Source organism: Leguminivora glycinivorella, chromosome 22, assembly GCF_023078275.1.
Source record: "Leguminivora glycinivorella isolate SPB_JAAS2020 chromosome 22, LegGlyc_1.1, whole genome shotgun sequence".
Lineage (NCBI taxonomy): Eukaryota > Metazoa > Arthropoda > Insecta > Lepidoptera > Tortricidae > Leguminivora > Leguminivora glycinivorella.
Window position 1 is genome coordinate 1,067,829 of NC_062992.1, and position 24,487 is coordinate 1,092,315.

At 37.1% G+C, this 24,487-nt stretch overlaps 1 protein-coding gene across 2 annotated transcripts in view; it reads right to left on the minus strand.

The window, feature by feature from the left end:
- Positions 1 to 3,024: 3,024 nt before the first annotated feature.
- LOC125237806 (E3 ubiquitin-protein ligase MYLIP-like) overlaps positions 3,025 to 24,487 on the minus strand; it is a 34,411-nt gene continuing 12,948 nt past the window's right edge. Inside the window, exons 1-6 of one of the 2 annotated variants that reach the window (XM_048144997.1) lie at positions 16,540 to 16,656; positions 13,426 to 14,186; positions 11,888 to 12,104; positions 6,710 to 6,874; positions 4,587 to 4,711; positions 3,025 to 3,805 (exon numbers count right to left, since the gene is read on the minus strand). In XM_048144997.1, coding sequence (XP_048000954.1) covers positions 3,706 to 3,805; positions 4,587 to 4,711; positions 6,710 to 6,874; positions 11,888 to 12,104; positions 13,426 to 14,186; positions 16,540 to 16,641 — 1,470 coding nt within the window. In that variant the 5' untranslated portion in view covers positions 16,642 to 16,656 and the 3' untranslated portion in view covers positions 3,025 to 3,705. Of the gene's footprint in view, positions 3,806 to 4,586; positions 4,712 to 6,709; positions 6,875 to 11,887; positions 12,105 to 13,425; positions 14,187 to 16,539; positions 16,657 to 24,487 lie in introns of those variants that run through there. The other variant, XM_048144998.1, reaches the window with a different exon arrangement.

The window sequence follows — 24,487 nt, forward strand, 5'->3', positions numbered from 1 at the left end:
ACAGATCAAAGATCAATGTTTAATACATAACATTTAAATTTATGATAACCTCCCACCTAAGTCAGATAAACTGCGTATTCAGTAAATAGAATAGTAATATAGTTGTTTATGGATGAAAAAAACTTCAGCAACGATATTACGAGCGTCGGAGCTGCGGTCGGCAGCCACATCGATTGCAACCACCCGGCCGGTTTTACATTAAAAACGGAACAACACCCTTTAGTGAGCCAGCAAACAACTTATGAAGAGCTCATGACGCTTCAAAAGAGTCATAATCACTTGTCAAACAAAGAACTAAAACATCTGTTCCTAGATAACTAAACTTTCGAGCTAAGTTTGAACAGAACATTCTAGGGTCATTAAGGTTTTCGACAACCCAGCTTACGGCTGGCGTCTTCGAGGATTAAACAGCTGCTAGACAGCCGGCAGCCCGGCGCCACCACGCCACTATAAACTTAAAACCCCGATATAGTCAATTAGGTTACTGACGAAACAGTTCGACAAACATCAAAAGATTTACAAAAGTAAGTATAAAACTGATGGTACTTACGTGGAACTCCCTATATCATCCAATAATAAGCATCATATCAGCCCAAAAGGGCTGTCACTGCATAAATAATCACGAATCAACACAGAACATTATAAATGCCACAAATCCAACGCAATATTGCACACACGATTTAACAAATATAACTTATAAAAAATTGCACGAAAACATTAACTGAGCGTTAACACTATATTAGTAATATATTTATAACGCTAAAAATCACATTTGTAGTGTTTTATAACACTAGTTGAAAATATCACTAAACTACTTGTCCTTGCATTCACATAAATTGGCAGCCATCTTGCGTTCGTGCAAAATGGAATGGTAAATAAATGTAGCCAGCTTAAAATTTGTTTCTCCCCAATTTTATTTTATGACGAATTATTAAATACTACTTTTGGTGTGATTAGATTGATAATTTTTAAATAAAACTTATACATTTATTGATACTCAATTTAACAACCATCATCGACCATATTATATCTAGTAGAACATTTGATATGACAGCTTCCTTACCTTGAGGTTGTTTAGAAGAGATCGCTTTTTTGCGAGCGTTAAGACCGCCCGTTGTTTACCTATTAGTATCGTTTTATGTATTTAAGTGTGCAATAAAGAGTATTTTTTTACGGCTGTGAGACGGCCTGACAGCGCAGTAATGCATGGTGCATTATTGCGCTGTCAGGCACCAACAACGGAGCAATGCGGTCGGTCGTACAGCCTGGCAAAATAGAGTAGAAATTAATAGGAGCACCACCGTCTATGTAAACCGTTTTGCATGTAGCCACTTTTGTATGAGAACAGTAGATGTTGCCATGATAAAAACAAAATCAATTTCTACTCTACTTCGCGAGGCTGTAGACAGCTAGACACAATAGTATAAAAATGCATCAACTGTACGTGCACTATTTTCTATTAATAAGTCTAATAACGCAATCTAAATAAAAATACACCGAAGGAAATGCATCAAGTGCACTGTCCACCGGTCCAAATTTATTCAGGAGAGCTTCTTCCAGGAAAAGTTGTGAAGGAACCCAGAGTTCCATGTGGTCTTACAGGTATTGTTACGTGTAAAACAGCGGCAAATGATTTTAGTATCATCTAGGTAATTAGGTATTATCTGAACGGCGTAAATGTTAGAGTTAAAACATAGAGTATCTTGAAAAAAAATCCTTTATTTAAAAAATAACACATGTGATCACGTTCATTTTTATTTGAAAAGCAAAACATATGACACTATAAAATTAGTATGTAGGTACCTACTCGGAATTGACGCAAAGTTCGTAGCAAATGGATTTCCGTGATCTGTACCTACTCCTTTTGCAAACAGGCGTGAATATGTGTATGACATTACTGCCACTCAAAGTTCACGCCATATCTTTGCCATCACTTTATTGAAATTTCAAACAGATTTTTCTACTTCACCCAGTTACATCATTCCAGTCTTGACGTTAATTGTGTGCAAGGACAGAGTAATACTTAATACTAATGTTACGTCGATCGTTGCTGTGATGTGATTCGCCTAAGGCCCTTCAGACCTTCATAATATGCTAGCAACGCGCCCTACGCAGTATTTTGCGTAATATCCCAATGAAATTCAATGTATTATTTATTTAAATAGGCTTACAATAATCACTTTTAAATTGTCAATCATATGCAATCATAATCAAATTCCCCTATTCTCGGGGAATACATATATAAAATGGGGCCTCACCTAACGTTCCGTGTTGATTTAAGTTTTACCCTAAAAAGAAAAAAAAATATTCATCTGGCAATACCAATCAATGGCATAGACATTTTTTTTATACTTTTAATTAGACGAAGGAAAACATTATACAGACATAATTATAAAACTTTTATAAATTATTTTGATAAATAATAAATGAAATCTATTAAAAATGTAGCATTTCCTTAATTTATCTGCCTTTCAAAACAACCTGGAAACAAAAAATGTGTACTGCAATTAGAAAATTTGGTCATAAACAATCAAGCGCCATTTTGTCTTGTGACACTAAAAAAAAAACGATATACTCAAACGCTCACATTTTGTCAGTCGAAATGGCGCGAATTTTTTTTATGAGCAGTCAACTAAGTCTTTGTTACAGTTACATTTTTATTATAACGCCGCCTTTATTGCTGAAAGTATGACTGCTGTCTCATATACATATACCAACATATACTAATCTTTGGAGTGTCAGTGAGATTATCTCCATTATATATTGTAATACTCAGTACTCACTGATCTCCATTTTCTAAATTCTCCTTGACCATGTTAAGTCATTGCTAAGTTTCCAAGTGGTACGTCTAGCATGCATGTGTATGTATTTATAATTTATATGCCCCAGATGACACACTCATCTTTTAAATTCACACTTAACTTACTCAATCAGCCCAGTTAATGACCTAATTATTTAACATTGGTCCTAGGTTAGGACACTAACCTAGTGAATAGACATATGAATTGCAATGAAACGACATCATAGGTTGTAACATAATTATTGTTTATTTTCATATCTTTTTATTTGTTAAATCTTACAGACCACGGGTCTTACGTTTTAATTAACTTACATAATTAACTTTAAAGTAAGGAAAATTTAAAAATCCAAAGTAGAGTCCAATAAAGGCAAGAATTTACAAAATGCAAAGGGTAGTTCTTATTTTTTATACAAACATAGTCATAATAAAATCCCAGTCAGACAGAAAATAATAAAGAAAATTATTGCTACAAAGTTATCACATAGTTAATTCTATACTTTTTCCTGATTTTCGAATATTTTTCCTTTTTTTTAATCCACCCTTCTAAAACGAAGGGAGTTACAAACTAAGGTTACATTGTTAGCTTACTTAAGTACGTTTCCACGAACATTCAAACTTAATTTTAGGTAAAAAAAATGCACTTTTTGACCATTAGGTCTCAAACACCAGTCTGATTATACTTCCACAGTCTTCCACGGGGGACCATAAAGTAACCCCTTTTACTTTTTAAAGGGGGTGCCACACTCGCTGAAGTAGCCCTTTTACTTTTTAAAGGGGTTGCCACACTCGCTGAAGTACGCTTTTACTTTTTACAGGGGGTTGTCACACTCGCTGACTAGACACACACGCAGACACGCCGGATCGACAGCCGGAACATTTTGGGCAAAACGTCGGTTGTGCGATGCTCATTTGTCAATGAGCAGGGCGCTCCTCTGGTACTCGATTGGCAGGAAGATGTGCATAGTCTTCTCGATTTCACCGCGGCAGAGAGGGCAACGCTCGCACCTGTAACAATGTAGAGGTTAATGTTAATTTTTGTTAATAAAAAAAGTTTGTTGAGGACAAGTTTGAGTACTAGATGGCCACAAAAGTTGCCAAATGCCAATGCATTTTTGCAACATATTACCAATACTGTCAATCGACCACCACAAAATTATGAAAATAAATTCTAAAAAATTTGTAATCTTTATTAAAAGGGCGTCTACCGATGGTTAGTTCAGAGTGTTGCTGTTAGTACAACCCAACCACAGAATTAGATTTAGATAGAAGAAACGAGTTCATTTATTTGTATGGCGGCCGAGCGTGTCAGATTTTGTACTGAAGTTGTTACTTGCCTGTGATTTTGAATATGTCTCAGGCCCTTGAGTGTTGATAAGTTTTATGTTGTTGCAATTAAATATCATGTAACGAGGCATTTTTAATGTTTTTGTTGACTTCAACTTACAAAAATTGACGCCCGAAAGCTGGAAGCTGCGATTAAAGACGGACAACTCAGTGGATTTCACTGAGTTCATTTGACATGCTAAGTAGATACGTTTGCTTGATCTATGGTTTATATGACATCTGTGAACTCAACACTCCAGTATTGTTAAGTTATAAAATCCTTTCGATAGATGTCGCTAGGCGCCAACTCAAAGGAAATAATGGTAAGATTTCCACTTGTCAGTATCTCAGTTGGTTAAGAGTGATTGGTCCGGTGTTGCAAAAGGTGGTGTCCTACCGGACGGGTGATAACTTTTTTGTTTTAATATTTTATATAGAATAAACAGAATATTTAGATATTTACCTAGGTGCGCATTCTTGGCAGCAGACGACGTGTCGGCAGGGCAGGAAAAGCGTGTCCATGGCGCTGTCCATACACACTCGGCAGGCGAGGGTTGAGCCGCCGCTGCGCGAGCGGCCACGGGACTCCTGTGGACAAAGAAAGGGTTAGGTTAGCAATGTGTAATAAGATAGTAATGTTGTTGGAATTATTGTTTCATTTTTAGATATTGATGATTTGTTGCCTATAAAAGGACGTCGAGAAACAAGTTTTTAACCCTTAAATCGACAACGTCCACTATACAAGACATCCCAAGTAAAAAATTCTACACCGAATATTAAAGCATATCAATACTTTTTATGCAGCGTAAGTGAATCCTTACTAATTTTTAAGTAAATAAAAAAATATTAGAAACCAGTGGAGACCTAATATTTGTGTCAAAGTCCTACAGAACACAGACCTTACTAGGAAGCATCCGACTGACTGATATCGTTGCTAGCTGTTTTTATTTTTTTGTAGGACAGTATTATGCAGCGTTAAAATATATAATATGTCAATAATTATTTAATAAGTCACAGTCTAAATAACACGAAAAGGTGTCGTTTTTATGGGTATTAGACACTTGAAAAGTCCAGTGTGCAGTATTTTACCCGTTGTCAAGTTCACGATACTTTTGCTACGTCCAGTATGTTGGACGTTGCCAAGTAAACGAAGATTAAAAACAATTCTTTTTTTATGATTTTTTTATTGTAAATAACAATAATATATGATTTTTAGATATTTAAAAACCTCAACAAGTTCGTTATTTGGTATACTACAGGTTATTGAGCCAAATGGATAAAAAAAAAATCTTTTACTGAGTACTTTCCCTATTAGTCCGTTACAAGGAAGAGCCAATTTCAATATAGAAATTTCTTATGAAATTTTTGATAAATGCACATGCTTATAATACAAACAATAGCTTCTACGTTACTGTTTCTTATGACATTCGGCTCGTTTAATTTTATGTTAAATATATGTGTCAATAACTGGAAAAATATGATCACCTTAAAAGCTATGAAATTATCTTCCAAAAAAATTGGATGACACAAGTTTATTATATCAATATATTTTTTATTACAGGATGTTCTTATGGAAAAACACAAGTGTTTTATAATTAGCAAAACAAAATAATTTGATAAAAAAACCGTATGCGGATAAAATACCGTATACTCGGCATTGTCCAAAATACTGCACGTCTTCTCCTAACTCCATCCTGACGCCATCATTACAGCAAACCTGGCAATGTCCAACATACTTGACATAGGTTTTTTTCAAAACTATTTTTATGATTTTTCTACAATTAATTATCACATAATAACTTCAAAAAACAGATGCAACCCCATTTTTTCAAGATTTTTTTTCCTTGTCGATTTAAGGGTTAAAGTCAATAAAATACGTCTCAAATAGGGCAAAGGATATACATTTTTATAGCTTCACGAAATTATCAACAAATGGCGTTGTAGGCAAGTATCGCTTTTAAGATTAGGAAAATTTCGGCATATCTGACAAGACGAACTGGTGGCCGGTGGGTCGGCCAACGCTCGTAGATATCTATTTCTATCGCCCTTGCGTATTGGCGTGACAGAGCCAGACTACCTTTCGCGGCGTTCCGTTTTCGTTTCGTGTCGTACAAATTCTCGGCTACTGGGCCACAGATACCACCGGGGAGACAGTGTGGTGGCGGATCTGCCAGGGTTAAATAATCGTTTATATTGTTTACCGTGTGGTGACGGGTTAAGAATTTTATCACCCCCTTTCTTCCCGTGGGTGTCGTAGAAGTCGACTGTGGGATATGGGTTAAATTGTGGTGTAGGCGAGAGGCTGGCACTGCAATGCCACAGTTTCGTTTTCTTTTAACCCCTTATTTGCCAAGAGTGGCCCTGAAGCTTTAGCAGTTTCATGTGCTCTGCCTACCCCTTTATGGGATGCAGGTGTGATTGTATGTATGTATGTATATTTAACTATGTAACTGGCTCCAAATGTACCTAGAAATGTTAAAGTAATGTTTATCTTTTATCGTTTCCACCATTTTTGGGCTAGTGTAAATCATTCCCGCTCCCAAAACCCCGATGTGTATGGTGATTATATGTATGTGTTGTTCTCACCTTGTGGTCAGTCCCCTCGTCCCGCCTGCGCGGGCGCGGCTCGCGGTCGGCGGCGTGCGCGGCGCGGCGCGCGCCGTCGTGCACCTCGCGGCACGTGCGCCGGATGTCGAACACGTAGCGCCGTCCTAGCGTCGTCGAGTCGTTGAAGATCGACGCTATTGTGCCCTGCAACAATCGAGAACGACTTTAGGACCTTAATTCATTACACAAAAACGTAATTTCAACCAAGGCTCGGAACCGGTTTATTTTTTACCGGTAAAAACCGGTTCATTTCAATTTTACTCTGAACTTTCTAAAGAACGCGAACGTTATGAAAACATTATTTTAACCGAAATAAACCGGTAATTCGAAGAGCGACGAGACGCACGCGCGCCACGTAAATACCTACGTTCACGCAGCGATATTTTTGTTTGGTTAGAAAAGTATGCTGCGGAATAAACCGGTTTATTTTGTTCTAAACCGGTTAATCGGACGAAACCTTTATGAAAGCGTTCCCCTAAAAACCGATTTGAAAATAGCGGTTTTTCGAGCAAAAACGAATATTAAAGGTTTTTAATTGGCGCACATCATAACGGTCTGAAAATTTAACCGGTATCCGAGCCCTGATTCGGCCCTTTATCGATCACTGCTAGCTATTAAGTTACTTATCCAGTTAGGACCTTATTTACATCATGTAGGAGGAGTTGTAGGATTAGATTTGCAAAGACTTATCATATTAGCCCATTATAGCCTAGTGCTGAGCATATGCCTCTCTTGCGCTACCTACTTGTCCCGGTCCTGAGACTCCTGAGCTATTCTTATCTAGAAGTTACATAGACTAAAAATACGCGGCAATAGACTATTGCTTTTTATAAGCAAGTAATGATATAGTCTAAGTTAAAGCTACTGTACTGTATGCAAGGGGGTCTACTTTTCTCTGCAGCTGACTGTACCTACAGCAATGCCTTTTTCCATAGCGCAAACTAAACGCTAACATTTAAAGAGTCGTGTTAGAAAATATATCTAAATATGAGTAGAAATCTTGAAGATAATAAAGAAATATACAACTACGCTCCTATTGTTCTTAAAAGTATTATGCGATGGTCCTGTTTCTAAGTAGTATAAATATAGATAAAACTTAAACGTAATTTCATAAAGTATATTCAGAATGTAATACAGAGAACATCAGGATTCATCAAACTAGTCAGTAACTTTCCATTGGTTCCTTCCTGTTATAGTTTAAATTAACTATTTGTGAACCACAAGTCTATTTTATTTATGAGTAGTGGACAATCAGTAATGTAAACAATGAAACAAACAGTTTAATTTAGGACAGTATAACACCCAAAAGCAAAACATGAAATGATTTTAATATTGCTTTAGTTTTTACACCCTGAGACAAACGTTTAACAGACGAGCTGAAACGAGGTCGTAATAAAAACGAGGCCAAAACACCTAAAAAAAAAGACAGTCTATCTTAAAAATGCAGGGCAACCTTAATTACTATTTATCCAAAAGGAAATAGAAATAGAGCAAAACAAGGGTCAAACCTTGTGTTTTGTGAATATAATACAACTAGCTTTTGCCCACGGCTTCGCTCGCGTCAGAAAGAGACAAAAAGTAGCCTATGTCACTCTCCATCCCTTCAACTATCTCCACTTAAAAAATCACGTCAATTCGTCGCTCCGTTTTGCCGTGAAAGACAAACAAACAGACACACACTTTCCCATTTATAATATTAGTATGGATGTGTATTTACTTAACTTTTTCTTCGTGAAAAGAACAATTGTAAAAGAAGGTGTGTCTTTTGAATAACAACCGGGTGCAAAGTTCGACTTGGTTTTTAATATTCGTTTAATTAACATCATTAATTCGTTTCTGTTTGACATTTACCATGTCCCTTATAATTATTGTAAATAATGCGTGGTAAGTCTTTTTTCAGTTCCAAAAATGTTATTTACAACTTTTAGTCTTTTGGGTATATCAGTTTTAAAACGCGTATCCTTATACAGAGGGACAATTTCGACTGGGGGATAATTTTAACTGATCGTTTTTTTCTATGTTTTACACTATGAACTCGAGTTCCATATGTTATTAATTAAAATTGCCGGGAAGTCGAAATTTACCCCATGTACCATACTACATATATAGATCTACGATAGTACCTACTCATTATTGTATTGTGTATAGGTGGTGTTTCGTCTTATGTCCGTTTATAGGCTTGCCAGATCGAATTACCCGATTATCGGGGAAAAAAATATTTTTTTCGGGATTTCAGGTCTCAAGTCGGGAAAAGAAAAAAAAGCCGGCCAAGTGCGAGTTGTACTCGCGTAGCAAGGGTTCCGTACACTACAAGGGCTTAAGCGCCTCCTTTTTAGTAGGAACTTAAGACATTTTTGCGAATAATCGATATTTTTAACAAAACGAAACAGAAATGAATTTATATATATGTCGGAGAATGACCAAAATGCGCTCACACAATTTCAAGATATTTGGTAACTCCTTATTGCAGCGGCAGTGAGTGAAATTCGTAATTTGAGTTTTTTTCTTTTACGTCCGACTTCCGCTTTACTGTAGATTTGTAATAGGTTTTCCTGTAATCTATAGATTGCAAACTATCTCGTGTATTTTTTTGAAAATTTTACGCTTAGTAGTTTCGGAGATAAGGGTAAATATATATATATAATTATTCAAGTAAAAAAAATTCTAGGTAGAGGTGTGCCTCAAATGTCATAATACAAACTTTTTCCCCTCACTAGCTCGGAAACACGTGTTTTGTCCTTTAATACCAGCGGGTAAAAACGCATTTTATCCACTAGTGGGTAAAGTAATTTGACCTTGAATAAAGTCAAATTAACTGCTTTAAAATTGATAAAAGTAGGTGAATCTAGTAATAAAGATGATTTACCACCTGTGGAATTAGGGCCCCCACAGACGGGAGACGCAACTGTTTTGTGTCCGTCGCTCGGTCTATGGGCTAGTATCAAGGTGCGCACACGTTGCGACGCAACTTTTTTGTCGCAGGGTTCGGAGACAGGCCTGCGACGCAACTGTCTCCTTCCCTATTGGTTTCAATGCAAGTGCGCACACGGCGACAAAACAGTCGCCGGTCGGTCGGTCAGATTTTTTTTAATAATACGATCTTTCAACTTTATTCTGACAATAGCTTGATGTTATCCATGATATTTATGTAGAAGCCAGTGCTCTCGAGGACGGGACGAAAGACTTCATTTAACGAAGTCCCACAGTATTGACCCATTAACCGGTATAGAATGTAGTGTCCAAGAAATTCGTTCATTGAAATGACACCCACGATGAGCAACCAAAATATTTTAAAAAACGTACCGCACCGTACCGCGTACGGTACTTGCTTTACGGTCGACCCAGAAAAATAATTTGATTCTAGTTTGGAATTTGAAATTTTAGAGTATTTCGAGAAATCGGGACATTTTCTAATTTGTCGGGATTCGGGAACACATGTTAAAAATCGGGAGAATCCCGCCGAATCCCGACCGTCTGGCAACCCTATCCGTTTATAACTATTAAACATTGTAGACCTTCGCTTACGCTCGGTCAATAAGTGTTGTAAAGACAATATGCAACAATGTATTCTTTTTTCCCCTCACTAGCTCGGAAACACGTGTTTTGTCCTTTAATAGCAGCGGGTAAAAACGCATTTTACCCACTAGTGGGCAAAGTAATTTGACCTTGAATAAAGTAAAATTAACTGCTTTAAAATTGATAAAAGTAGGTGAATCTAGTGATGAAGATGATTTACTACCTGTGGAACTACTGGAAGCAGTGATAAACGCGTTTTTTGCGTTGTAGTTTCCTCGCTATAGTGAGGGGAAAAGTTTTGTGTTACACTCGGGTGCAAATGTATTTTACTTCTCGTGTGTTAATAAACTCGCAAGTTCAGGATTCTATTCTCGAACCACTCGCTTTGCTCGTGGTTCAACTATAGAATCCTTTCACTTGCTCGTTTTTCAATTCCACACTCGGCGTTAAAATACAACTTTGCCCCCTTGTATAACAAATAACTATTAGCACTATTAGCATATAATAACTAAGTACTTGACCGTTGATCATACCATATTTTGATCTAGAAATATAGATAAAGTGAATTGAATATGATGTAATGAATTGATAACATCAATATTAGATATGTTTATGTAGGTATAGTACTTACTACAGATAGATCCTTAGACCACGTGCAGATAATGTAAACATCTGAATTCTAATGCATCCATCCATACTAATATTATAAATGGGAAAGCGTGTCTGTCTGTCTGTTTGTCCGTCTTTCACGGCAAAACGGAGCGACGAATTGACATGATTTTCTAAGTGGAGATAGTTGAAGGGATGGAGAGTGACATAGGCTACTTTTTGTCTCTTTCTAACGCGAGATAAGCCGTGAAAAAAGCTAGTTTCTTATAAATACAATGCCATAAATGTCAGAACAGTGCTATCAGTTTCTGCAAGCGTATACTTCTCGTATTGCGTCTCAAACAAACATCACGTTTCAAGCGACCTTACTCAATATTTTATAGTAAGTTACTCGTAAATTAATATAAATGCATCATAAATGCATGAATTATAGTTTTGTTGTTGAAAATTTATTATTAATGTCCATAAATGCGGTTGCAACAGCGTTTATGTTTTTAACTACGGGCCGTGAAGCTTACTATACGCTACTGAGGATTCTACTGTCAATAAGAACTACTGAACTAGACTTGGTCGATGAGACAAACCTAGGTAACCTCCGTAACATGTTTCGACACGGCCATCCTGAATGTCACGCGTCCTCATTTTTTTTTAAATTTAACCAGTAAATTATATCTCTATTATTAAATCAACTTTCTCATAACATTACGAAATTACTCTTTCATCACTCGGCAATAGCTGAAAGCGTACAGATTTATTTCAATTTTGACCATAGAGTAAACCATGCCCACCGACACGGCCATCCTGTTTTTGTCGCGTCCTCACTCCCAAAAAAACAAAAGACAATACGAAATAAAACTATGGAAACGGATTCAATCGCGTATAATGAATTTAAAATTCATCCCGACGTTTCGAACTCTTTACAGCGTTCGCGGTCAACGGGTGACTGAGGAAAAATTACAATGTGCAAAAGCCATAGTTTTATTTCATGAGTAACTATCGCGGTAATCGAAGACAATATTAAAAGACAATCACCTTCAGATCTCTAATGAACTGCTCCGTGACGTCACTCCTCACTGTCTCGCAGCAGTAGAACGCGTGTCGCTCGGTGACAGCCCGGTACACTGCTCCCGCCTGCCCTGAGGTCGCCATCTTGACGTGAAGCGTGGCCTCGTGGCCCTCTCCTGTGACGTATGTCAGCTGGAAGTTGCGACGCATCGGCTGCGCGCGGTGTATTGCTGTGTACGGGATGCTGGAAAGATAAAAGGTTTAGATTAATATTTGGCTATTTCTGCTTCGTGTCATCGAGATCAAGTAAAACAAAAAATTTGTTTGCCAATTCTTAGGCACCTCAAGTCCTCGAGGCGTAGCCCTTAGTGCGTTTTCACATTATCCGATCCGATATCAGATGTCGGAAGGATTACAAAGGCAAAAATCAAAGATGGCGGCTTAAATGTATGGGATATCAGTCCTACATCCGATATCGGATCGGATAATGTGAAAACGCATTTAAGATATTTGGCTACAGGTTTACTAGTACAAGGTTTAATTTGTTTTATCGTAATTGACAAGGACTTGCTTTGTTACAATCTAGATATAATTACATTCAGTGATTAGAAAGGCGTTTTTAAAACAATTACTATACTCGCAATCTATTAATGTTTTTAAAATATGCAGGTAATTGTCAATGTTTTTGTCATTACTGTATTGTAACCGGATATGATCAACATTATCATAATATCGGATGTAGGTAGTTTAATCGTGAATGTCATGTCTAATGCAGCAATACAAACTATTAACTGAAAAGTGACTGAGTGAGGCAAATTTGAATTCCAGCCAGATTCTAATGTAGGAAACTAAGTCATGTGCTCATGTGTGACATTTTGACGAACATATCTCTTTGTTCATTATTTTAGAGGACGACTAGAAAGATCCTGTTAGCGTTTTATCTTATCAGACTAGCTGTTTGCCTGACATCTCTGCTATCGCAATATCACACAAAGGAAATCTGTATATGAATTGATTTGTTGAATTTGTTTACGCAAGAGACGTTCTAATTTTACTAATATTATGCGACTTTAGTGCACTAGTGCAGTAATATTGCAAAACAAAACTGTACATCTGTTTCTTAAGTTTTGTGGACTATGAATTAAAAGTAGTGCATAGAACTGAAGTTGATGTAAACAATTTGCGCTAACTTTTCAATAATATCCTTCATTAGCATTTAAAATATGGGATTGACGTAATATGTAAATAACGTAGGTATCTATAGCTATATATTTTTTTATCATACTTGACTCGGGAATCTATACGTATTTTTCACATTCCCTTATATAAAACAATAATAACACATCTGGCCTTATTAATACTAGTAAATATACCGATACCCACATTACCCACACTCAACTGATAACATAGTTTAATAAAACAGATTATGCTTATCATAAGCTTAAAGAATTTGCCTTTAAAAGGGGTTAAATCCACTGTGTTTGTGATAGAAAAAAAAACATACAAAACAAGTTGCGCATATAGCATTAAGGACCCTGAATAAAGTATTTAGACACAAGTCTTACCTTTGCTTTTCAACTCCGATCTCCTGTTCGCCATTGCAGGCGGGGCGATAGACCACAATGCCATGTGGGCCCACACCCACACACGTGCTAAGCCTGCATCCACAACCCGCGCCAGTCTGCCCCGTCGCTAGGCAACCGACCGTCCCGCTCCCGTCTATCTCCTGATCGTCCCTTGTCTTAGGCTCCTCGACCTGCTGAGCGTGGTACAGCAGGTGACTGTACAGGTTGTGAGCGTTATTGAACTGCGTCACTGGCTTGCAGAAGAACAGCTCCTCTCCGAACGACTCCAGCTTCGAAATTTCTTTAAGAAGCCTGTACTCCGCCTGCGAGGCGCGCATGCCCGCTATCTCACAGTGGTATTCGATGATTTTCTCCAAATGATCCTCAGGCTTCTCGCCTTGAGGTCCGATTTTGTCGCATTCAGCGTAAATATCAATTGGAGGCATTTCTGTGTCGCAGTCGCCAGTCTCAGCTTGCGCTATGTAGGCTACAATTCTTCTGGCTACTTCTTGATCGGCGACTACAAGTCTGCCTTCAGTAAGGTCCAGTTTGGCGTGGAGATAGAACTGGTGGCGGGTGGGCTCGTTGATCAGGAGATGGGGAGGGACCCAGAACTTGACTCTGAGGTCCAGACGGCCGCCGGGAATGCGGTGAGGGTCGAGTGGGTTCCGCAGGTTGAGCCAGCGACTCGGCCCCGAGGCGGGGCACACGCGGAGCCCGAAGTAGTCTGACTCGGCGCCAATCTCCAGCTTCTCGCATAACTGGAACAATAAAATCGAACGTCAGGACTCTGAAATATCTAGACAACATTGCGTAAGTATGTTTATTACCCTGACTGGGTGCCTTGGTGGCTTTTTGATTTAGAGTCTTACGAAATAGTGGTTGTGGGTTTGCGATATTTGCTAAATGGAGCCACGCGAACACGGAGTGAAAGCAATCTGACAACTCAAAAACCTATTATTAGTAGACATTTTGTGTTTTTATATCTATGGCTGTATTCGCGCTTCTAAATAACTCGCAAGAGCTAGTGTGTGTTACAGTTTACGAGCGTGATATAGAACGAGCAACATGGCGCCTAAACGAACTGTTATTTGTATTACAATGGAAAGTTATCAGTACTGTGCCAGCTGCATATTTGTTATTCGGTTGATTAAATGTCGACAGTAAAACTCATTTAAATATGTCGCAGTTCAAAAAAAAAACATGTTTCTCTATAATTGTAACTTAATATTAATTCAAGTTAAATCCAAGTTATTGCGCAGTCGATTCTATTTTTACGCAGTAGGAAATGTGTAGAGGTAATAAAGGTACGTCAACAAGGTACTAATCGGATTATGGGTAGGATGACAAATATTTACAGCTACTGGACGTTGTTGTACTTGTTGCGGGGTAACTTGAGAGGACATCTCAAGTATCAATGGGCAGAACGCGTTCAAGGCAACTAAGCCGTGTGAAGAACATAAGATTATTGAATTACACATTGCATTATCCTTGTGCAACTTAATATTCATAAATTGCATTTATAAAGATGTTTCACGGCGCGTAAACAGTTACCGACAAAAACATAAAAGGTTTGACCTGTTTTGTGAAACAGGGCATTCACCCTCGAACAATCTTGAAGCCGTAGCCTACACAATAAAGTCATAAAGATATTTATTTTTCAACAAATACAATTATGATAACATAAGGTCGTCTATTACTTATCATCACATTATTGGTTATTTGATATAAATTAGGACAAAAAGGCACATTATAATAAAATTCTTCTCTCAACGTCTTAATATTTCTATGGAGATAAGTGTCAACGAATTCTGTACCTTATCAAATGAATTGTAATTTGTAAACAATCCTTAGCATTGACAGGAATTATAATCAATGTAACCGATATTTATGTCATTGCCAAGTCTCGACGCTCATAGTCAGGAGCGAAAATTACGAAATCATAAATTCTAAATTACTATAAAAAATAGAGCTCAGAGCTAAATATAGCCTTGATTTTGCATGCGCTAAAAGAGGCCGATGAAAATCACAAATGTTAAGATTAACATTAGCAACACATTATTTTAAAGTTCACAGAGTCAACAAGGAAAAACTATATTCCTTACAACTTAATTAATTGAGCTAACTGTTTAATAGTAACAGAATAAGCACTGCAAGTAAAATATTGTCCAAGCAAACTAGCTTGTGTCATCAAAGCAATGGAATATTTATAAGAGAAACCTGAAAATTCTTAGTAAAGTCGTCTAAGGCTCGGATAAATCCGTCTGTAGATGAAAAGCATTGCTTTAACGCTCATAACACTAGAAGAAATTCTTAGAAAAAGTACAGAGAGCACATAAACAAAGGTATAGTCAAGTGTAAAAGATGTCCCATTGCATCTTAATCCGATATGAAAAGAGCGCAGTGACATATTTATGAGACGATTTTTCGATACATATTTTTGCACTTGACTTGATAGGTCCAATCTGAACTCAAGCTGAACATTTGTAGGTACTAGACCTATAGATATTAAAACATAAACGGCCAGTTAAGAGCGCGCCTAACAATGGCAGTTACATAGTAATAGCACGAAGCATTAAAAAATGCATTCCTCAGGTCACGTTGCCATAGCGTGTTTTAACGAATTGTAAACTAGACTTCATTTAAAACTTAGCATTGCTAACACGAAGTACTGGCGTGGTGCATTATTATACTACTATATAACGTATGGATATGAGTATAAGGTTGTTATCTTGATCAGATCACTATGTTTATGCATGTCCAAAGGTAAAGTGTGCAGGAGTGGGATTAGAAGCATTTGTTATTACAATTATGGCCTTGTAGAACGAGCAATGTAAATAGTAACGATTGTTTAATTACTGTTATAAACATATTACATTTATTATAATATTTATGTATACTTACTAATTATATGTTTAACATTAAAACTAAATTTGTTTCTTAGTAACTTTTGTTGGTAGCGTAGGATATTTGACGTTTGTTAGAAACTTGGTTTTCTATTAAAACGGTAATCAAAGTTAAAACTATTGCGCAAAATTTAATTATATTACATCGACAATCGCAGTGGATAATGAGTCATAGTGGTCATAATGGAATTAATTGTAAAATATTAACCTTTTGACATGGCGCCCGATTAATGCCGTTTCCAATAATGGTCGAAAAACAACATGGCGACGAAGACACGTGAATAAAAAAATACCTACAAATTAAACACATACTAACGAATTTACACACTGCACTGTAATGTTAAAGTAATGTACATATGGGATCTAATACATCTTCTATTTCCGCACAGACTCTATTGTATCAAACCATATTAGAAATTTAATGTTTTTGCAATATAATAAAACATTCCGCTCTAAGAATAACCTAACCACAAAATTAAAATTTTGAAAAAACCCCCGACCGCGTCATAATGGACCGATTTTCATGAAACATGGCTAAGAACACTCCCGACTAACTCAGCTTTCAGACAGAAAAAACTAAATCTAAATCGGTTCATCCGTTCGGGAGCTACGATGCCACAGACAGACACACACACAGACAGACAAACAGACAGACAGACAGACAGACGGACAGACGGACAGACAGACAGACAGACAGACAGACAGACAAATAAGATTCAAAGAATTTCCATTTCCGTTAAATCACATCACGATTGCAAAAAAAACTTTTCATTGTCTGTGGCAATTTTGACGCCGTTATTAAAAAGTGAAAACTCGCGGCCATTTTGTTTCATATTCGTAGGCTCGGACATGAATCCTCGCGTTCATTGACCTGCTGAGCCTCGGGACTGGTTGCCAATTCCATCCAACATCCAGTCCCTTGAATACACTACTATTTATATCAATATCAGGTTGCTTATACTCTATTTAAATACAGTTTATCGCCATGTTTTTTTTTCTATAAGAATTGAATCACTGAAGTAAACAACCTCGCATGAAATGTAGAACAAAACAGATAACAAGGCAATGTTTGACAATGATTACTAAAACCATTTTCTTCACGGCTTAATGACTCACTGATTTACTTATAATGTATTTTCATCATTGTCATATATGTATTGTCAACGAACTAAAAAAATAACAGAAAAAGTGTAGCTAAAAGCATCGTCCCAGATGTTTTCTCTCCGTCTCACTCCCGTAAGTAGCTCTTTCTCGCTCGCATCACGTCCTCTCCACGTGCTCGAGAGTAGTCGACCAACAAATCGGGCAACAGACTGTTTTGTATGCCACTCACATTGGAGCACTCAAACTACAGAAGCGATTCAAAACATTGAGGCTGCCAAACCCACTTGCATCTTTTCACAATTTCGTTGTTATGGAGAAGAGAGATAATTGTTTACTGTATTTATAAAATATACAAAGAGGGTTGCCTTGTGTGACTCTCACGAATACAAATTTTGCGAAATATGTATTCGTTCTGCGTTCCACCTTGGATTCATTTCGAATCTCATAAAATCTTAAAATAACTGGCAAGCCAACGGAACAGGTTCGCAAGTACGATTATCATTTGAATTTAATGTCAAATGCGATGCTAAAAACAAAATATATCAACCGGTTTATCATGTTTCTAATTTGTACTAAAACGGACAAACACTAAAGGACAACAAAGATCAAATAGATTGAATTTCAAAAGGATCGATAAAACTTACAAAGCTTTTGATCAGACCTTTAGAAAAGCGCCTAACGACTACCTTTAGAACAAAGACACTGCCGTTATCTGGAGTCCCAGGTACTTGTGAAGGGTGAACGCACTTTGCATTGGAGCCCTATTTTAGGACGGATGTGTCAACTTACGCTGAAAGAGCCACGTGCAAGCTAAATGAACACTACCATTAAATCCTATCAATTTCAAAGCTTCTATTTTAAGTAACGGAGAATTCCGTCTCTTTTGGTCCTTTGAGGATGGAAAAGGATGCCAAGAAATCCGCGATAAAACGAGGCCTGTTGCAAACCAGTTATAGGACAATCAACCACGCATTACTAAGCAATGGGCAACTGAGCGTGGTTGCAAATAACCAACCCATCTCTTATCTACCAGAACAGCTTTCTTTTGCGAGTATTGCGACTGATCGTACAAGAATTATGCACGCACAACAGATAGACAAAATAGACAATACAACATCCATAAACTGTAAAGACGCAACTCGGTTTGAAATTTTAATGGGCTGTTTAAAAGCAAATGTGAGGTCACTGTATTTTAGATGCCTTCATTTGGAACAAAGGCTGTAACTGCCAAGGATGTAGATCTATATAACAAAGGCCGGAATACTGTGTCGCCAAGGGGTTTAACAATTCAAATTATTTTTTAAATACAAATCATAAAGCAATTGCAAAATCTCGCCATGTTTACAAACGGATGTAAACAAGATATTTGCAAAAAAGTTTCATTATCGCAAGTCTTGGTGCCTTTGAGTGCCCTCACAGCTTTTTATATCCCTAGTTAGCCGTATTACATCATCGGCTATATTTGCGATGTTGCTATCGCCGCGTCACGTGAAGGTGAAACCAAAGTGTCCGGATTATTTGAATTTACAACCAGCCAGACTAATTTTTAAGCATTTAAATTCTAATCAATCATAATGTCTTGTTCGTCTTGTTGGGTTAAGTCTTCCAGTTTTTTAGAAGGATCAAATTGGTTATTAAAAACAGTTCTATTAAAATTTCAGACCATTTTGCCAAGGTTTTATAGTTGGGTTACAAGTTGCTTCCTCATTAAGGATTAGTGATCACGCGAGCTAGACGTGGTATAATGTACCTACGAACAAAGGTTGTATATGTGTAGGATTACTCTGTTGCTATTTGCCATGTGATGTTATTCTCTACTGGTCTGTTTGTGAACATTTGCTTTTATGATAATCTCGTAGGTCGAGTGGCGTCTTACTTATGTACTCTACCTGTTTACTAAGTATGAAAATCTGCTAAGTGCTAAAAAAAATGGTAGTGTTGCTAAATGGACAATATTTCAGTCAATCCCTCTTAAGAATGTCACAATATCATTCTAATTCCAATGAAAACATCTATTATTTGTATAAGTTCATATTTTCTACACCTTTGTTGTTCTTCAAAATTAACGTTTTATTTAGACTTTGTATCATTACTTCTACTAATACTTATTGTAATTAAGTAGACACGATTCTGGTCACGTAGTCCCTGCCATAATCAATTCATCATTAGAATATTAAACACAGTTCCCGTAAGTACTTCACCGATTAGTATCAATAGTTAAAATAACGCATGAAGTAGTAAAATCTAATCTTAAACTATCAAATATCTGAACAAGCATGTATTTGCCTAGAAGGTATAGTCTGTGTACTCTGTGTTCAGATATCTTTGAACTATACACCTCCGATAAGTATATCCGATGGCGACTGAACCAAGCAGAGTAGTGGCTGAATTAACACGGCTTTTTATCACCAAGTGCGATGAACTCTCTTCCCAATTAGTCTAAATGAGTGACACTGCATGACTAACCGGGATCCTTTTAATCTGCCTGCTCCAATCATCATCCAAAATTATCTAGCTATCTATATTTAGACAATATAATTTGATAAACAAATTAAAGTTAACTGTTATCGAAATTCGCAGGTGGCAGCCATGACACCAAAACACAGGTAGAACTGCGCAGTTTTCGCTATCAGTTGTTTTCAAACTCAAGGAAATTGTCACGAGCCGAGTGCTAGTTGTTATTGTGGAGCCTACTTTGAATTTATCGTTTTATATTGTTGATTAGTCAAGAGCTTCTGTCTAATCTGGTTATATTTATGGAGTTATAGCACTTATAGCGTAATAATAAACAACTGATGAGCATAGCAAACAGCCTGCTTCTAGAACTTTGACTAGCAAATATCTTCAAAATCGACAAAAGTTGAAGAAGTCATTTCAACACCCACAGGACACTCCCTGAATAAATTTACCCCTTGGAAATTTTGAAAATTATAAAAATGCAAAATCTAATGGAACTCTCGAAAACTCTGGAGTGTTATGGTTGTTTTCGAGCAACTTTCATGTGAATAGCGGATAATGTAAACTGCAATGGCGAATTGAGTCACTGTTGACACAAGCTGCTGGAAATTATGGGTTATTCACTAGAATTAAACGACACAAGACGCCGATGGACTTTGGACTACGAATGTTCTACAGAATTCTATCAAATGGCGAGCCTTAATAGGTTTGGCAAACATGTTAATGTTACTATTTGCTTTGGGACTGGTATTTTGGCTGTCCAATAAATTTACAAAGTACCTATAGTATCTATCGTAGTAGACATTCCCGAAAATTTAGATTTAGTTCTGGTTGATGAAATTTTTGGTTCGAATAATGTAAACATTTCAAAATTCATAAACATTGAATAATGCTGTAACAATCGTAATATACTTCTTTATACACGCAGTAACGTATTAAAGTTGTACAAATATGGCAAAAATAACAGTTTAATTCATCGCTTGGCCTTCGCCATACGACCGGGCCCGTAAAATATGCGCATAAGCATAGTCGCCATCTTTGTGTTTGCTTGACTTGCGCAAATAACTTATTTGTCAAATGTTTTATCAGATACCTTAGATAAGCTAAACACGGTTACACCTTAGATTTGCTGGTTTATATTTTCGAATTTGATATGATGTCAAAGGTGTGGTCAACCTTAACGACGTATTAAATGCTGTCCATAAAAACAAAACAACAACAAACAGGGAAACAGGCACATTATGATTTTATAAAATAGTGTTTACGGGTAATGTGTCCTTCTTAATAACACTATAGGTCAAAGTACATTATACGCGATGTAAACCGTTTATTACAAAGTAAATTTATTAATTTTCCTGAACATGAATGACACAAATGGTCGCTATAGGAATTATTTTAAATGAACTTAACAAGAACATCACCTACAGAGTTTAGGCATCATAAATAACAGTGGAGACAGAAGGCAACCCTGATTCACACCGGCACTCATTCTTATAGGCGCTCCCATTTCCCATACATGTGCTAAAACTGTTTGCTGCATGTAATGATTCAATTGTTAAACTTACTAAAATAAAACAGCAGGAAGTACCTTTTTGTCAATAGGCCTGACCTTATTAACATTTCCGACCCGACACGGATATTAAATTAAAGTAATCATGGAAAATGCAAAAGCCTCAAATATTATGAAACTGATGGAGTTGGTGCTGCGCCAAAAGTGTATTTTTAGAGAGCATAGTGAAATAGATTTTCGTTTTAAGAGGATATTTGTGTAGGTCAGGTAAGATCTTTATTACAATCTTTTATCTGTAAATTAAAATAAAAGAAGGCAATTACATCCAAGTGTTTCTCTTCAGAATAAAGATCTTGATTTGAAAGTAAAGTCTATGGTTGTTTATGTAAAGTCTAAGGTAAGCAATGCAAACATCCCTTTAATTTAAATCTAGAACATTTTAAAAGGCCTTCGAGCCAATACAGGAATGAAACGTGAGCGTGGCTGGTATAGTCACCGGCATAAAGAAGTGATGATTTCTGTACCTTGTCGCTTTTAATCATTTGACAATTTCGTATGACATTTCAAACACGACGTTAATATTACAAGGCATAGAAATCATCACTGTCTTATTTATGCCGGCGACTGTATGAGAAAACGTTAACAACTGCAACATGTATTTATTCATTTATTCAATATGGCAGCCTCGTAGGCCTTTGCCAATGACAAGTTTAGTGTATTACATAGATATAAAAAACACCGATGTGTGCATGTAAGTGATTAGGCCTTCACGTTGCACTGGAGGATAGCTGGAGCAGCAGTACAAAGCATGATGGCGGCCCGGCCACGAACTGCCGAGTGATGTCCGTAGAATTGGGTATTCGCATCTCCAAACGAATTCTTCATCAACTGCACCCTTTGCGTAGGCTATTTACTGCATAATATCCTATCAAACTTATACATTAAACACCAGAATACAAAAATAAAAAATACATATTTGGAGAACGAACATATAAGTAGCAATTGGATTGCCAACTACATCGGAACTAAAGCCTCAATTTTACTTCTGAAGAGACACCCTGATCTGAGATCTTTAGAGTAAGAGACATTGTCTTTCTGCCAGTTATTGACTCCACAGAGAACTTCTCAAGGACATAATTCTACAGGCTACAACTCCACAACTAATAGGTAAGATCCTATTACGCTGGTCAATGACACAACGACTCCATTTTGGAACTTGTCCAGAAGCCACGAGCTGAGCGCGTGGCCATGACAACACAAAACGTCATCCATTTTGGATTTGGACTGAGCTTTTTTTTTGGAGCTGTCAACGTTGTGAGTGGGAATATTAGATAACAGGGTATCTACTTTTCCACGTTTTAAAATACGTCGGTCGATAGCGCAAATGTCACGGATAATGTGAGGTATAGGGGGGCAATTTCGACTGGTGGATATCAAGGAATCGAAATATTTTCCATATTGTACAGAATTAACTTGAGTGTCTTAGGGGTTCCCTGAACAGTGAACACATATCGACAATCTAATTAATAATGTAAAACATAGTCAAAAACTAGATTCGTTTAAATCACATGCCAGTCGATGCTTATGTATTTTTGGCTGTTATTATGTGAGGTGCGTTGGGGTAAAGTGAAGTCGTGAGTAATTCTTCGTATTATTTTATTTTCTTTTCTATAGTATGAACTTATATAACATGCTAGTTAATCGTATATTTTACCATCGTCACCATAAAACCACTAGTAACAAGTAATAATTCAAAAATTACTCCCCAAAAAAATGATGACTACGTCCATTTAAACACCAATCTTAACACATAAGCAAGAAGATAAAAATCACAGTATCGGTAAAGTTTTCCTCATGTTATGTTATAATGACCATAGCTTGCCATAAATGTATGCTCATACGCTCAAGGTGCGCAGGCGCGTACGTGAGCGGCTCAACGTATGCGCCTGCGACCCCTCTAACCCAAATGACTTTGTAAATATGGATGGGAACTTGGAAGTTGACGTCTCTTTGCAAGTGCTACCACAGATAAACAGACAGATGGACAGAGCGGCACCATAAGGGTTCCTTTTATACCTTTTTGGTACGGAACCCTAAAACGAATGTTTAAAGATGTGGTCCTAAAAATTAAAATTTTGAAAAAACCCCCGACCGCGACATAGTGGACCAATTTTCATGCAACATGGCTAAGAACACTCCCGACTAAATCGAAATCGGTTCACCCGTTCGGGAGCTAGGGTGCCACAGACAGACACACACACAGACAAACAGACAGACAGACAGACAGACACGTCAAACTTATAACACCCCGTCGTTTTTGCGTCGGGGGTTAAAAAAAGGTCCTTTGCGTGCGATACCACAGATAACACTCCTTGTTTTTTCAACTTTTTGCCAAACCTAAAAAATACAGAGATAAAAGGGGATACTGCCATGCATTTGATAATTAAGGACAACAAGATTCGACCCTGAATTTTGTATGGAGTTTCTTTTACGGCATTATAAATTTGTTGATATGGAATAGTACTAGAATCTTTAATCGCGTAACCTTGCTCCCGATTTCGTAACTTTGATTTAATCAACAAGCATACTGGATCAGAGATCAGAGATGTAGAAAAGTAAAAAAAAAAAAACTATTTTAACTACTTTTGATCATAATTATATTAGGTACTGTTATCGGACGCTTGGATACAAAGCTTAGCACAAATGAATAATTATATCTTATCATGAGCAACATATTAACTGTGATAATAAAGATCCGGTTCAGAGTACGAGTATAATCCCCAATTCAGATTAAATCAGGAACGAAGACAGATCCTACGAACTTTAGGCCGATTTCAATACTACCTGCATTAAGCAAAGTGTTTGAGAAACTTATTTTAAATCAACTGCTGTCGCATTTCAACAGAAATAAACTGCTTGATAGCAATCAATTTGGTTTTACCAAAGGTCGATCAACCACTGACGCTGGTGCGGTACTCCTAAAGCACATCTTTGACGCTTGGGAAAAAGCTCAAGATGCTGTTGGAATTTTCTGTGATCTGTCCAAGGCATTTGATTGCGTAGATCACGAAAATTTAAAACGAAA